The sequence below is a fragment of the Arachis hypogaea genome, chromosome 6 (assembly GCF_003086295.3).
Source record: "Arachis hypogaea cultivar Tifrunner chromosome 6, arahy.Tifrunner.gnm2.J5K5, whole genome shotgun sequence".
NCBI lineage: Eukaryota > Viridiplantae > Streptophyta > Magnoliopsida > Fabales > Fabaceae > Arachis > Arachis hypogaea.
In genome coordinates, this window is record NC_092041.1 from 74,533,292 (window position 1) to 74,546,593 (window position 13,302).

Consider the following 13,302-nt stretch of genomic DNA (forward strand, 5'->3'; position numbering starts at 1 on the left):
CAGAGCAACTACATTTTAGAGTTTTATGACAAAAAGCAAATATAAAAAAGTGCAACCACAATAAGCAATCAAGCCGGGAAATGAGTGAGGCCCTTATATTTTGGTCTTTGCATAAGATTACGTGCTTGGGCTGAAGCCCATCAGACCAGGATTGGGGCTCCTTAAAAATAAGGCCATTAAAAAACAAACGTAAAAGTAGATTAGGATATGGGCTCCAACAGTTTAATAATTAGGCCTTAAAAAGCCCAATTGAGTCCAGTTCTTTCCAACAACCAAAAACAGTGAGCGACAGGTAAAATATAATAATAGAGAGCCCTCAGGACCAAAAAAAAAATAAAATAAAAGAGAGCTCTGGAGAGATTTCATAAATATAAATATAAATATAATAATAGAGATCAAGAGCGGATTACGAAAATTCAAATTTCAAACTCAACAGTCACCGCCCCTGGCTCTCTCTTTCTCTCTCTCCTTCCCCCCGACCCCATTTCAGATACATCTCACGCAGACAGAGAGAGGAGTTTCTGAAGCGGATCTATCTATCTATCTCTACTAAACTAAACAGAGTGAAGAAGAGAGGGCATCTTTCTCTATCTCCCTCTCCCACAATCGACAATGTCTCTTCGCCACGAGAAAGAGAAGGGAGTGAACGTGCAGGTCCTCCTCCGCTGCCGCCCCTTCAGCGATGACGAGTTGCGCTCCAACGCCCCCCAGGTTGTCACCTGCAATGACTATAACAGAGAAGTCGCCGTCTCTCAAAACATCGCCGGCAAGCACATTGACAGGGTTTTCACTTTTGACAAGGTATTCTTCAATGCACTTTGCTACTCATTTGCAAATAATTTTTTTTTTCTTGCTTATAAGCCTTGGATTTGTTCAAATTGAAATTAGTGTTGTTTGTATTGACAGAAATGAATAATAATTTTGTTACAAGTTTTGAGAAGTGAATACTGGAGCGACTGTTTTTAGGGTATCCGATGTGTGATCATGTTCTATGTTCTATTTTGCAGGTTTTTGGTCCTAATGCACGACAACAAGATCTTTACGATCAAGCTATTATTCCTATTGTAAATGAAGTTCTAGAAGGATTTAATTGTACTATATTTGCATATGGTCAAACTGGTACTGGAAAAACATACACTATGGAAGGTGAATGCAAAAGGTCAAAGGTATGAAGTAGCATCTGTGCTAGTTAGTATTCTACCTATCACAATGAATGTGATTTTCATTTATTTGACTGCTGTATTGCAGAGTGGTCCCAATGGAGAGTTGCCTGCAGAGGCTGGAGTCATTCCTAGAGCTGTTAAACAGATTTTTGACACTCTTGAGAGCCAAAATGCTGAGTACAGTGTCAAAGTCACTTTTTTGGAATTGTACAATGAAGAGATCACCGATTTGCTTGCCCCCGAAGAACTTTCGAAAGTTTCTTTGGAAGATAAGCAAAAGAAGCAGCTGCCACTTATGGAGGATGGCAAAGGTGGAGTTCTTGTAAGGGGATTAGAGGAAGAGATTGTGACGAGTGCTAGCGAGATTTTTACCCTTCTGGAGAGAGGGTCTGCCAAAAGACGCACTGCTGAAACTCTGTTGAACAAGCAGTCAAGGTAGCTGTTGTTATTATTGTTTGAATTGTTAGAACTTAGAATGTCATATTTTGATTTTATATTAAAGATATAGTTATCTTTTTCAGTCGGTCACATTCATTGTTTTCAATAACAATCCACATCAAAGAGGCAACCCCAGAAGGTGAAGAACTAATCAAATGTGGCAAACTGAATTTAGTGGATCTGGCTGGCTCGGAAAATATATCTCGTTCTGGTGCTAGGGAGGTAATACATTGGGCGGATACCTCCTAGTTTTATCCTTCACCCTAGGCTTTACACAAAAATCTTAATTTTGTTTGATTTTGTAACATATCTTAGGGTCGTGCAAGAGAGGCTGGAGAAATAAACAAGAGCTTGCTTACTTTAGGGCGGGTGATCAATGCACTTGTGGAGCACCTTGGTCACGTTCCTTACAGGTTTTTATGTTTATCTTTGTTTTTTTGTTTCCCTCCTTTTAATAAACAAATTGGTCGACGCTCTTTGAGTCTTTGTATATTCCTCATTTATATGCTTACACGAAAAAGATGGTATTTAGGGATAGCAAGTTGACACGTTTACTGCGTGATTCCCTTGGGGGAAGAACCAAAACATGCATCATAGCGACAGTATCCCCTGCGGTTCATTGCTTGGAAGAAACTTTGAGCACGCTGGATTATGCACATAGGGCAAAGCACATTAAAAATAAGCCTGAGGTATGTCCATGATTAAAGTTATTTCAGTGTCGAGAATGTTTCTTACACCATGCATCTTTAACAGTATAATTTGGCTCATAAATATATTGCTTTTACAAAGATTACATGACTGTTATTCTGTATATTACATCTGTATCATACATAAAAACATATAAACAGATATAGTGTTTTCGGTACACCATTTGATCAATTATTTGTAATGGCAACGTCGTATGAGAGTTCACTTTTTGGTTCACATGAACCAAGTGAACTGGGGCAGATTAAGTGCTTTTAATCCCATTTTGTTTTTTAAAGGAATTTTTACTAACTAGTCCATATTAGTTTTGGCTATTTTCTTATTGGAATCTGTACTGCAAGGTAATGAAGATGTTTATCATGTGTTTTGTTGTGATTCGTTGCCTTGATTTAGAATTTTTTTTTCTCCCCTTTTTTCTTTAATTAGGTTAATCAGAAGATGATGAAGTCAACTCTTATTAAGGATCTTTATGGGGAAATTGAACGCCTGAAGGCAGGTGAGTATCTCTAAATTTCATTGCTCTTCATATTACTGCTAAAATTGCATTGTTGCTGATGAAGTTTGTGATTTTGATCAGAGGTTTATGCTACACGTGAGAAAAATGGAGTGTATATACCAAAGGAGAGATTTTATCAAGAAGAAAGTGAAAGGAAGGTAGTTTTTTCTGCCATCATAAGTACCGATATAGCAATATTAGTTCATAAGAAAATATTTTTCCATGTGATTTCACCTGCTGAGATTGAAATGGAATTACTTTTCTTTTTCCCTCTCGTTTTTGTGCTCGGTATATAAGCTGGTTTCATGTATTGTTCTCATGGCGTTTCATTGATCCAAGATTTTTCATTGTTTAGGCCATGGCAGATCAGATTGAGCAGATGGGGCTAACTATAGAAAATCATCAGAAGGTTGGTTTTCTTAAAAAACCATTAGCTATATCTGCAGATGATATTGTGCGCCTGTGTATTCCTTTTTTGCTTGATATTTTTTTCATGTTTGGACCAGCAATATGATGATTTGAATAGTAGATACATTGAACAAGTTCGACAATGCTCTGATTTGGGCAACAAACTTGATACCACACAGGTTAGCTATTTATTGGTTTTGGTCCTTTATTGTTATGTTAATGTACATCCACTTATCAGGAAAAGAATAAAAAACTACAGAAAAACTTGAACAAGACCAGTGAGTTGCTCACTAACACAGAGGATGAATTGAGGAGATGCCAGTATACCGTGAAAGAGAAAGACTTCATCATTTCTGAGCAGAGAAAAGCGGGTAGATTCATTATTGTGTTTCTGTCTTTATCTCTTATTACGCAGTATTAAGTTGAGATGGTGGTTAAAACAATTGTGTGTGACAGAAAATGCTCTAGCTCATCAAGCTTGTGTATTACGGGCTGATTTGGAGAAAGTTCTTCAGGATAATGCTTCACTGTTTTTGAAAATTGGTAGGCATTTATCCTTTTCTGTGCAATTATTGACAAAGAATCCAAGTTGTACCGTTAATGACTTGTATACATCTGTTATCGTAGGTAGAGAAGACAAGCTGAACTTGGATAACAGGGCTGTGGTGAACAATTTTCAAGCAGAGCTTGCCCAGCAGGTTGGTTGTCTTTGCAATATTGTTGCGACATCATTGTCAGAACAGAGTGAACATCTGACATGTGTGGAGACGCTCTGCCATTCTTTTCTAGGTGTTCATGATAAGGTGGGTACCTCAATTATCTAATGCTGCTGCTTTTTTTTTGGTCATATTCTTCTATGTTTTTATTTAATATGTTGAATCCTCTTAATTCACTGTTCATTGTTATTTTGGCTTGTTTATTTCATCGCTATGCGTTTGCATGGATGTTATGATATAATTCACTAATTCTCCTCATTTTGTTGCGTATAGGTGGTTTTGGATTTAAAAAATAAAGTGACAGGTTTAAGAAACCTGTACTTATCACACATTGAGGCAGTGCAAAATGTGGTTCGTTTGCATAAGGCGAGCTCAGATGGTGCTTTAGAGGAATTATCTTCTCTGATATCTTCCAATGGTCGTTCTATTCAAGAAGTATGTTTGAACCATCTCAATTTGTATTCCTTGTTATTTTATATATTTGTTTTTACATCTCTGTTCAACATTAACAAAGTATCTTTTTCCCCTTGGTCAATCAGTTTCTTGAATCTGAGGCCACTCAAGCTGGAGCAATATTTGATGAACTTCAGAGCTCTCTTTCAACTCAGCAGGGTGAACTGGCAGTTTTTGCTAGGGAAATGCGCCATGTATGATCTTTAACTTCTCTCTTCGGCTATAAGACTATAACATAACTATGCACGAATCAATCGTACCTTTTTATTTCTTTATTCTATGCAGTTTCTTTTGCTGTATTTTGTTTATCTTTAGCTGAGTGGTGTTTTTTCCTTTCTTTTTTTTTTGGGCTCTGTTTATTCAAAATGCAGAGATTCAATCTTAGCGTTGAACAAATAAAGGATATATCTGATCGCTCTCAAGAATTTGTTGATAAGCTTTTTGAAGAATCAAAAAAGCTTGAAGACTTTGCATCAGAGGCTGAGCAAACACAACTGAATTGTATTGCTGACTTTAGGAAGTCTTTCGAGGTTGTGATGTAAAATATTAATATTAATATTACTGCACTTTTTCTATGGTGGCTTATGGTGGTTGACCTATTCTTTACAGGAGCAATCAAGATCAGATTCAGAGAAGCTTATTGCGGATATGACCAGCTTAGTTTCTGATCACATTCGTCGTCAAATGGATCTGGTCCGATTTGAGTATTACTTCGTCAATGTTTCTTAGTAAATCTTTCTTATTTGGGTTGGCAGTTTAGTTTCTTATGGACGATGGTGAATTATTCAGGTGGATGAAAAGCTTGTTGATCTTAGACAGAGCAGCATTAAGAACAAGACTTTCTTGGACGAACATGTGTCTTCAGTAGGAGAAATTGTGTCCCATGCAAAAAGGAAATGGCAATCTTTTTGTGTGCAAGCAGAGAAAGAGACCAAGGATACTGCTGATTATTCTGCAGCAAAGCATTGCCGTATGGAGTTACTCATGCAGCAAAGGTCAGTGGCTTGCCCATGGTTTCTTGATCAAGTCCTCCTTTAGCAAAATTCGTAGTGTCTTATTTTTATATCTGTAGTGTAAGTACCGCTGGATCAGCTTTAGAGCATATGAAGAGGACTCATGAGGCTGTAAATGAGAAAGAGTCCAAGCATATTTCTGCAGCAGTGTCACTAATCAGGTATCTAGTGAATTGATTGTAAGAAACTCAGAATAACAGTCAGTAATGCCCATGCTTATTGAAAATGTGCTTCATTGAGTCCTTATCCGCTCTTAAACTAATACTTTTGTGATCAACTGATTAGTTTGTTCCATGTGATGCAATATCAATCACTTGTGTACAGTAATTCTTCTAATAGCAATGAGCAACATGACATGGAGATCAATTCTGCTCGTGTTGCAGCAGAGGAAGATGTGGCAAAGAACAGCAAGGATCTCTTTGAGCAGTTTGATTGTAAGTGTATGGTTTCATTGCATAGCAAAATTGGTTGCAAAAAAGCAGCTGCAGGTGTCTGCAAATTTATCTTAGCTAAAACAACTTAATGAAGGGGTTTACTTGTTGTGCAGAACAAAGTCAATTTTTTTCTCTTAAAAATGAGTCTCATTTTGCATTCATTTGATCCTCTATTTTATTTTATTTTATTTTTGCAGTCATGTCTGCGCAAGAGCGGGAATCCATTTCTGGAATGCTGGATGTAGTAAAGACTCATTCAAATACACTTGAGACCTTTAGAGAAGACCATGCTGGCCAAGCCTCTTCGATTGAAGAGAAGGCTCGCGAAACTTTTCAACAGCACTATAGGGTACTTTAACTCTATTTAGTAACTACAAGTTTTATCAATGAAGCATCACTAAACTTTTTCTGCCTTTCATGCATTGCATGGCTTGTTGCTTTGTCTTCTCTTTGCAGGACTATGAGCCTAGTGGAAATACACCAGTAAGATGTGAAACAGACGTTCCGAGTAAAGGAACAATCGAGTCTCTTCGATCACTGCCAGTGGAATCGCTTCTTGAGGAGTTTCGGGAAAACAATTCAAGTGAATCCTCAGTAAAGGAGTTGAAACCATCGCTTATTCCACGTTCTCCTCTTAGCGCACTGAACTGATGGTTCAACTAAATTGCATGCTTTGGTCCTTAATGAAGTTAAATTTGTTTGTATCTGTATCATTGCATTGTTTTTTGTTACCATTAGTAGTTCCATGCTTGAGAAGCATCAGTTGATGAGATACAATGTGAAATCTAGGCCAAATTACTTGTGTAAAATCCCATCTTGGGATGGAATATAGAGGTCAAATAATGTTTGTAACTTTAGGGTAATGATGTCGTATCTAGTTAATTCTTATTCTTGACCTGTCAATTATTTGGCAGATACCTGTTTACTTAATGTCTCCTGTAATGATGAACACATTTATATCTAGTGAAAATGGGAACCAGGGTTATGTTGGAAGTATTTAAAGAGACAGTTTCTTTTGCTGATGGACACGTTTATACATTTTTAACCGTATGTTGCTAATATTGGAATTCATTATTAATAATGATTTCTTCTTGAATTGTAAATGACAAAAAATAGTTGGCTACTGAAGGGGATTAGGCTTTGTGACCTTTAGGGGGTGAGTGGTTTAAGAATCAAATATACTCAGAAAAAAAAGGTGGGAATTAAAATAATGATATTTTGATTTTCTGGATTTAAATTTGTTTTGGAATAATTTTATAAACTTTGAACCAAGTATGAAAATATGATATTCTCATCTTAAAATTCTTAGGATTTTATAAAATGTTTTGCTAGAATTTTTTAGAAGAGTAATTCTTATTTTCAAAAGTATGAGTGGATTGGATATTCATCTTCATTTGAAATCAAGATTTCAACATGACGGACACCACTACTAATTCAACAAGATTTTGGTATTTGATGATCAAAATATTCAAGCTGAATTAGAGAGCTGTTCATGCAGTCTAATGGGACGGATTTTGGCTGATTGTGCCTTCAGTCCAGAAACAATGAAATTTGCCCTGCACTTAATTTGGGACAGCCGGCAGGATTTAAAGTGAAGAGTCATGGAAGGAATATGTTCTAATTCTTTTTTGACAATGAGATTGATATAATTAGGGTGGAGAAAAGTTCTTCCTAGTTATTCAAGAACTACATCTTAAATCTACGGAAATGGAAGAAGGATGAAATGATGGAAGACAAAGATTTTGCTTATGTTCCTATTTGGATTAAGATGTGGGGCTTACCCGAACACTACAAAACAAAGGAACTAGGGAGAAAGATGAGAGGAGTTACTGGAGAAGTGATCCACGTGGACTTTTTCAATATGAAATGGAAGGAGGACAGAATTGTTAAGGTTCAGGTTAACCTTGATGTCACCAAACATCTACGAAGGATCATGAAGATAGTAGGTTCTAATAAGAAGGTAATTGATCTGCAATTAAGGTATGAGAAGATAGGAAATTTCTGTAATTATTGTGGTTATTTAGACCACGAGGTAAGGCATTGTAGCATTCAATTACGAGATGCGGCAAATGAGAAAGTGGACGAAGAGAAGTGGGGCGAGTGGTTGAAGGCTGATCAAATTGGGAGAAGGGCTGGGGGTACAAAAAAGTGCTGAGAAGTCGAACAATTTAAGCAAGGATAGTGGAGTTAGTGACAAACCCTAAAGGTCCTACTCCAGTCAACGTCTTTAAAGGATTATTTAACCTTTCGGTCCAGGAGGATGGAGATGGAGGAAAGAAAAAGAAGAAGACATTCACAACATTACATCAGAGAATAACAATAGAACTACTGACTTAGTTTTGAGAGAAGTTGAGGTTAATCAAAATGCTTCAATCAATCTCAATTCAGAGTTTAGTTTATTAAGAGAGAATAATGGGATGCTAAGCACTAAAGATCAATTTTGTTTCGCTAGAAAAGTAATAAAGACAATAGAATGGGGATAAGGAAGACAAATATAAAGAAGCTAGCTAGAAGCATTCATTGGTGGGGGGAGAATCAAGGCGGGAGTGAAGAGAAGGGCAGAGGCTAAAGAGAGTGCGGTGAATCTGAAGAAAGCTTACCAAACTGAAGAAAATCAAGCTGCAGTTGTGGGGGGAGGGTGCCACCCAACAAACGACTCCTGAGAATCCATTAAGATGATTATATGGAATTGTCCGAATTTGGGAAAATCCCTAATAGTTCACAGCATGAAAGGGCTATGTAAAATCCATTTTTCCAAGATTGTGTTCCTGTATGAAACAAAAAACACCACCATGATTGTGGAGAGGACATTACATGATGCTGGTTTTCAGAAGGCTTTTTGTGTTAGTCCAAAAGGATAGTTAGGAGGGTTAGTGGTTGGTTAGAAGGAAAGAGAGAGAATTCAGATTGGTCACCATAAAGAATTCCTAATTCATTCCACATAGGAGGACCCGCTGCAACAAAAAACATGGGATGTGATAGTAGTATACATGCATACCGATGAGAAGCTAAAATTAGAATAGTTTTCAAAGGTTCAATCAATATTGAACAGTGCTGAAGATTATAAAGTTGTAATAGGAGATTTTAATGCTATAACAGCCTTTCATGAGAAAGGAGGGAGGATGAAGTTAGCTGCTTCTATTCATAATTTTAATGACTTCATTCTTGAAGGATAGCTTGTGGATTTGGAATTTGAAAAGAGGAAGTACACATAGTCTAATCGTCAATTTGAAGGAACCCTTATCAGAGAATGTTTGGAATTTGGATAGAGATTTGGTATCTCTGCGATGGAAGGAAAACTATCCTAGGGCGATTGTTTCACATTTAAGTGATGTGGGCTTTGACCATTTCCCATTGTTGCTTAATTCTGATATAGGTTTGGTTAAACTGAAAAGAAGATTTCGATTTCAGGTACGTTTACTACAAGATTTTTATTTATTTATGAGAATTTTTGTGTGGAGGTTTTTAAAACCTCCTCAACATATTTTATTTGTAGCATAATATAAAACTCCCATTAATTAATGCTAGTTAAAATTTAAAAATCTTAAGTTGTTGTAGAATAACTAAATAAATAAGGAAGAAGTAACAAATATAAAATATGGAAATATAATTAAGTAACTCAAGTAGTAATATTTACTAGAATTACTATATCAATATAGTAGATATAATTAATATATTTAATAATATTAAAGTATATAAGAAAGAGAATAGTATGAAAGAGAGAGAGACTATTGTTTTTATTGCTTGTACGAAGGTGAAACTGCATTTCACTATTTATAGAGGTTACATGCTTGCTTTTTCAAAACCTCTTTAATGCCATTCACTTTAGAGAATGTGAACCGTCCACAATGAATGGGCATCCACGTTATAACCTTATCACAACACTCCCATTGGATGATCATTCAGGATTATGTCTTGTTAAAACCTTACTAAAGACAAACCCAGTGGGAAAAAACCTTAGTGAAGGAAAAAGAGTACAAAATCCTTTGTGATAGAGACTGCCTCATTAAAAACATTGTCAAGAAAAACCCAATGGAAAAAAAACCTGACCAAGGAAAAAAGAATACAGTCTCCCTCTCTTGTCGACATCATTTAATGTCTCAAAATCGGCGTATCCCAATCTTATGTACCAATCTTTCAAAGGGGAATTTTAGGAGTGACTTTGTGAATAAATCTGCCAGATTGCACTTAAGCGGATCTGTTGGACATGAATTGTCCCTTGATTTTGAAGATCATGAGTGAAGAAGAATTTGAGAGAAATATGCTTTGTTCTATCACCTTTAATGTATGCACCCTTAAGTTGAGCAATGCATGCCGTATTATCCTCAAACAGGACAGTTGGAGCTATCTTATGATCAATCAGTCCACATGATGACAGAATATATTGGATTAAACTCCTGAGCCAAAAACACTCGTGACTAGCTTCATGTATCGCTAGTATTTCGACATGATTAGAGGATGTTGCAGCAATCATCTATTTTGTGGACCTCCATGATATAGCTGTTCCACCATATGTGAACAGGTATCCTGTTTGAGATCTCCCTTTATGTGGATCAGACAAGTATCCAGCATCTGCATAGCCAACTAATTGTGACTTGGATCCATAGGGATAAAACAATCCCAAATCAACCATTCCATGAAGATATCGAAAGATTTGCTTGATTCCACTCCAATGTCTTCTGGTTGGAGAAGAACTATACCTTGCTAGTAAATTCACCGTGAATGATATGTCAGGTCGCGTATTATTAGCAAGATACATTAGCGTTTCAATGACACTAAGATATGGTACTTCAGGACCAAGGATATCTTCATTTTCTTCCTTAGGACGGAATTGATCCTTTTCCACATCTAAAGATCTTACGATCATTGGGGTACTTAATGGATGTGACTTATCCATATAAAATCTCTTCAAGATCTTTTCTGTGTATGTTGTTTGATGAATAAAGATCCCACCTTTTGTATGTTCGATCTGCAGGCCGAGGCAAAATTTAGTCTTTCCAAGATCTTTCATATCAAACTCTTCTTTTAGAGTTTTTATAATTGTTGGAATCTCTCCAGGAGTTCCAATGTTATTTAAATCATCAACGTACACAGCAATTATAATGAATTCAGATGCAGTTTTCTTTATGAAAACACAGGGGCAGATATCATCATTCTTGAATCCATTTTTGGCCAGATACTCAGTAAGACGATTATACCACATTCGTCCAAATTGCTTCATACCATATAAAGATCTTTGCAATTTGACTGAGTATAACCCTTGCGAATATTCATTGGATGATTTAGATATCTTTAGTCCTTCAGGGACTTTCATATAGATATCCCGATCTAATGAGCCATATAAATAGGCTGTTACCATATCCATTAAATGCATATGCAGTTTATGATATGCAATAAACTGACCAAATAACGCAATGTTATCGCATCCACTACATGGGAATACGTTTCTTCATAATCTATACCTGGCCTTTGAGAAAAACCTTGTGCTATAAGTCGAGCTTTGTAGCCTACAATTTTATTTTTCTCATTTCGTTTTCTCACAAATACCCATCGGTATCCAACAGGTTTTACATCTTCTGGTGTACAGACTACAGGTCCAAAGACTTCATATTTTGCAAGTGAGTCTAATTCAGCCTTCATGGCTTCTTTCCATTTTGGCCAATCATTTCTTTGTCGACATTATTCGATTGATCTTGGCTCAAGATCCTTACTTTTATGCATGATATTTAGTGCCACATTATATGAAAATATTTCATTGACAATTGTCTTATTTCGGTCCCATTTCTCTCCTGTAAAGACATAATTTATCGAGATCTCATCATTTTCATAATTTTCAGGTACCTGAACGTCTTTTGCCGTTAAAATTATATCAGAATTTTGGACAACTGCAGGTCTCTCTACTATGTATTTCCCAACAGGAATAGTATTTACCTCTTTTCGCTTTCGAGAATTTTTGTCTTTGGAACCGACAGGCCTGCCACACTTCTGTCGTGTATTTGCTTCGGTGGCAATTTGTCCAACTGGGACATCAATTCGAATTAGGGTATTTTTTGCTGGTATATAAGATTTGATTACCTTCTTTGTATCGGAAAATGCATCAGGCAATTCATTTGCTATTCTTTGCAAATGTATAATCTTTTGAACTTCTAGTTCACATTGCCCTGATCAAGGATCTAAATGCATCAAGGATGATGCAATCCAATTAAGTTCCTTTTTAGGAAACTTATTCTCTCCCCCTAATGTTGAAAATTTTGATTCATCAAAATGACAATCCACAAACCGGGCCTTAAATACATCTCCAGTTTGTATCTCAAGATACCTCACTATAGAGGAAGAATCATATCCAACATATATCCCCAATTTTCTTTGGGGTCCCATTTTGGTGCGATTAAGTGGTGCAATGGGAACGTATATCACACACCTAAATATTCTTAAATGGGAAATATTTGGCTGCTGGCCAAAAGCTAATTGCATAGGAGAGAACTGATGGTAACTCGTTGGCCTCAAACGAATAAGTACTGCGGCATGTAAAATAGCATGCCCCAAACCGAGATTGGGAGATTTGTTCTTATAAGCAAGGGTCTAGCAATTAATTGGAGGCGCTTAATAAGTGATTCTGCTAACCCATTTTGTGTGTAAACATGAGCTGCTGGATGCTCAACACTTATTCCATTAGCCATACAATAAGAATCAAAAGCTTGGGAAGTAAATTCACCAGCATTATCAAGATGAATTGCTTTGATTGGATTTTCTGGAAATTGTGCTTTTAATCGAATAATTTGAGCCAGTAATCTCGCAAACGCCAGGTTGCGAGAAGATAATAAGCACACATGTGACCATATCGAAGATGGGTCTATTAGAACCATAAAATATCTAAAAGATCCACATGATGGATGAATAGGTCTACATATATCACCTTGAATCCTTTCTAGGAATTCAGGGAACTCAAATCCAATCTTTACTGGTGATGGCCTTAAAATTAACTTTCCTTGAGAACATGCAGCACAATAAAATTCACTAGTTTTAAGAATCTTCTGGTTCTTTAGTGAATGTCCATGGGAGTTTTCAATAATTCTCCGCATCATGGTTGTTCCCGGATGACCCAATCGGTCGTGCCAAGTTATGAATTCATTTGGGCTAGTAAACTTCTGGTTTACAATGGCATGTGATTCAATTGCACTAATCTTGGTATAATATAATCCAGATGAAAGTGAGGGCAACTTTTCTAATATAACCTTTTTATTTGAATCATGAGTTGTGATACATAAGTACTTATGACTTCCCTCATTCATAGTCTCAATATGATATCCATTTCGGCGAATATCTTTGAAACTCAACAAGTTCCTCAGAGACTTGGTAGATAATATTGCATTTTTTAATATGAATTTTGTTCCTCCGGGAAACAAAATTATAGCTCTTCTGGAGCCTTCAATCACATTGCCTGAGCCAATAATAGTATAAACACATTCTTCTTTT

General features: G+C 36.4%; 1 protein-coding gene across 1 annotated transcript; it reads left to right on the top strand.

Moving 5' to 3' along the window:
* The first annotated feature begins 399 nt into the window (after positions 1-399).
* LOC112696718 (kinesin-like protein KIN-5C) lies at positions 400-6,828 on the top strand. The gene is made up of 22 exons (XM_025749558.2): positions 400-801; positions 1,008-1,166; positions 1,249-1,598; positions 1,685-1,823; positions 1,917-2,014; positions 2,134-2,290; positions 2,733-2,802; positions 2,884-2,960; positions 3,158-3,211; positions 3,309-3,389; positions 3,470-3,581; positions 3,667-3,753; positions 3,838-4,013; positions 4,200-4,361; positions 4,466-4,573; positions 4,751-4,909; positions 4,989-5,072; positions 5,169-5,374; positions 5,452-5,553; positions 5,717-5,826; positions 6,024-6,175; positions 6,283-6,828. Exons 1-22 carry the CDS (start codon positions 613-615, stop codon positions 6,475-6,477), a joined length of 3,027 nt encoding a protein of 1,008 aa, XP_025605343.1. The 5' UTR covers positions 400-612; the 3' UTR covers positions 6,478-6,828.
* The last annotated feature ends 6,474 nt before the right edge of the window (positions 6,829-13,302 follow it).

Bases quoted from the DNA above. Each gene is read 5' to 3' on its own strand.
- LOC112696718 (XM_025749558.2), top strand. From the start codon at position 613: ATGTCTCTTCGCCACGAGAAAGAGAAGGGAGTGAACGTGCAGGTCCTC. The intron at 802-1,007 runs GTATTCTTCAAT...TCTATTTTGCAG, and splicing joins GGGTTTTCACTTTTGACAAG to GTTTTTGGTCCTAATGCACG. The intron at 3,582-3,666 runs GTAGATTCATTA...TGTGTGTGACAG, and splicing joins TTCTGAGCAGAGAAAAGCGG to AAAATGCTCTAGCTCATCAA.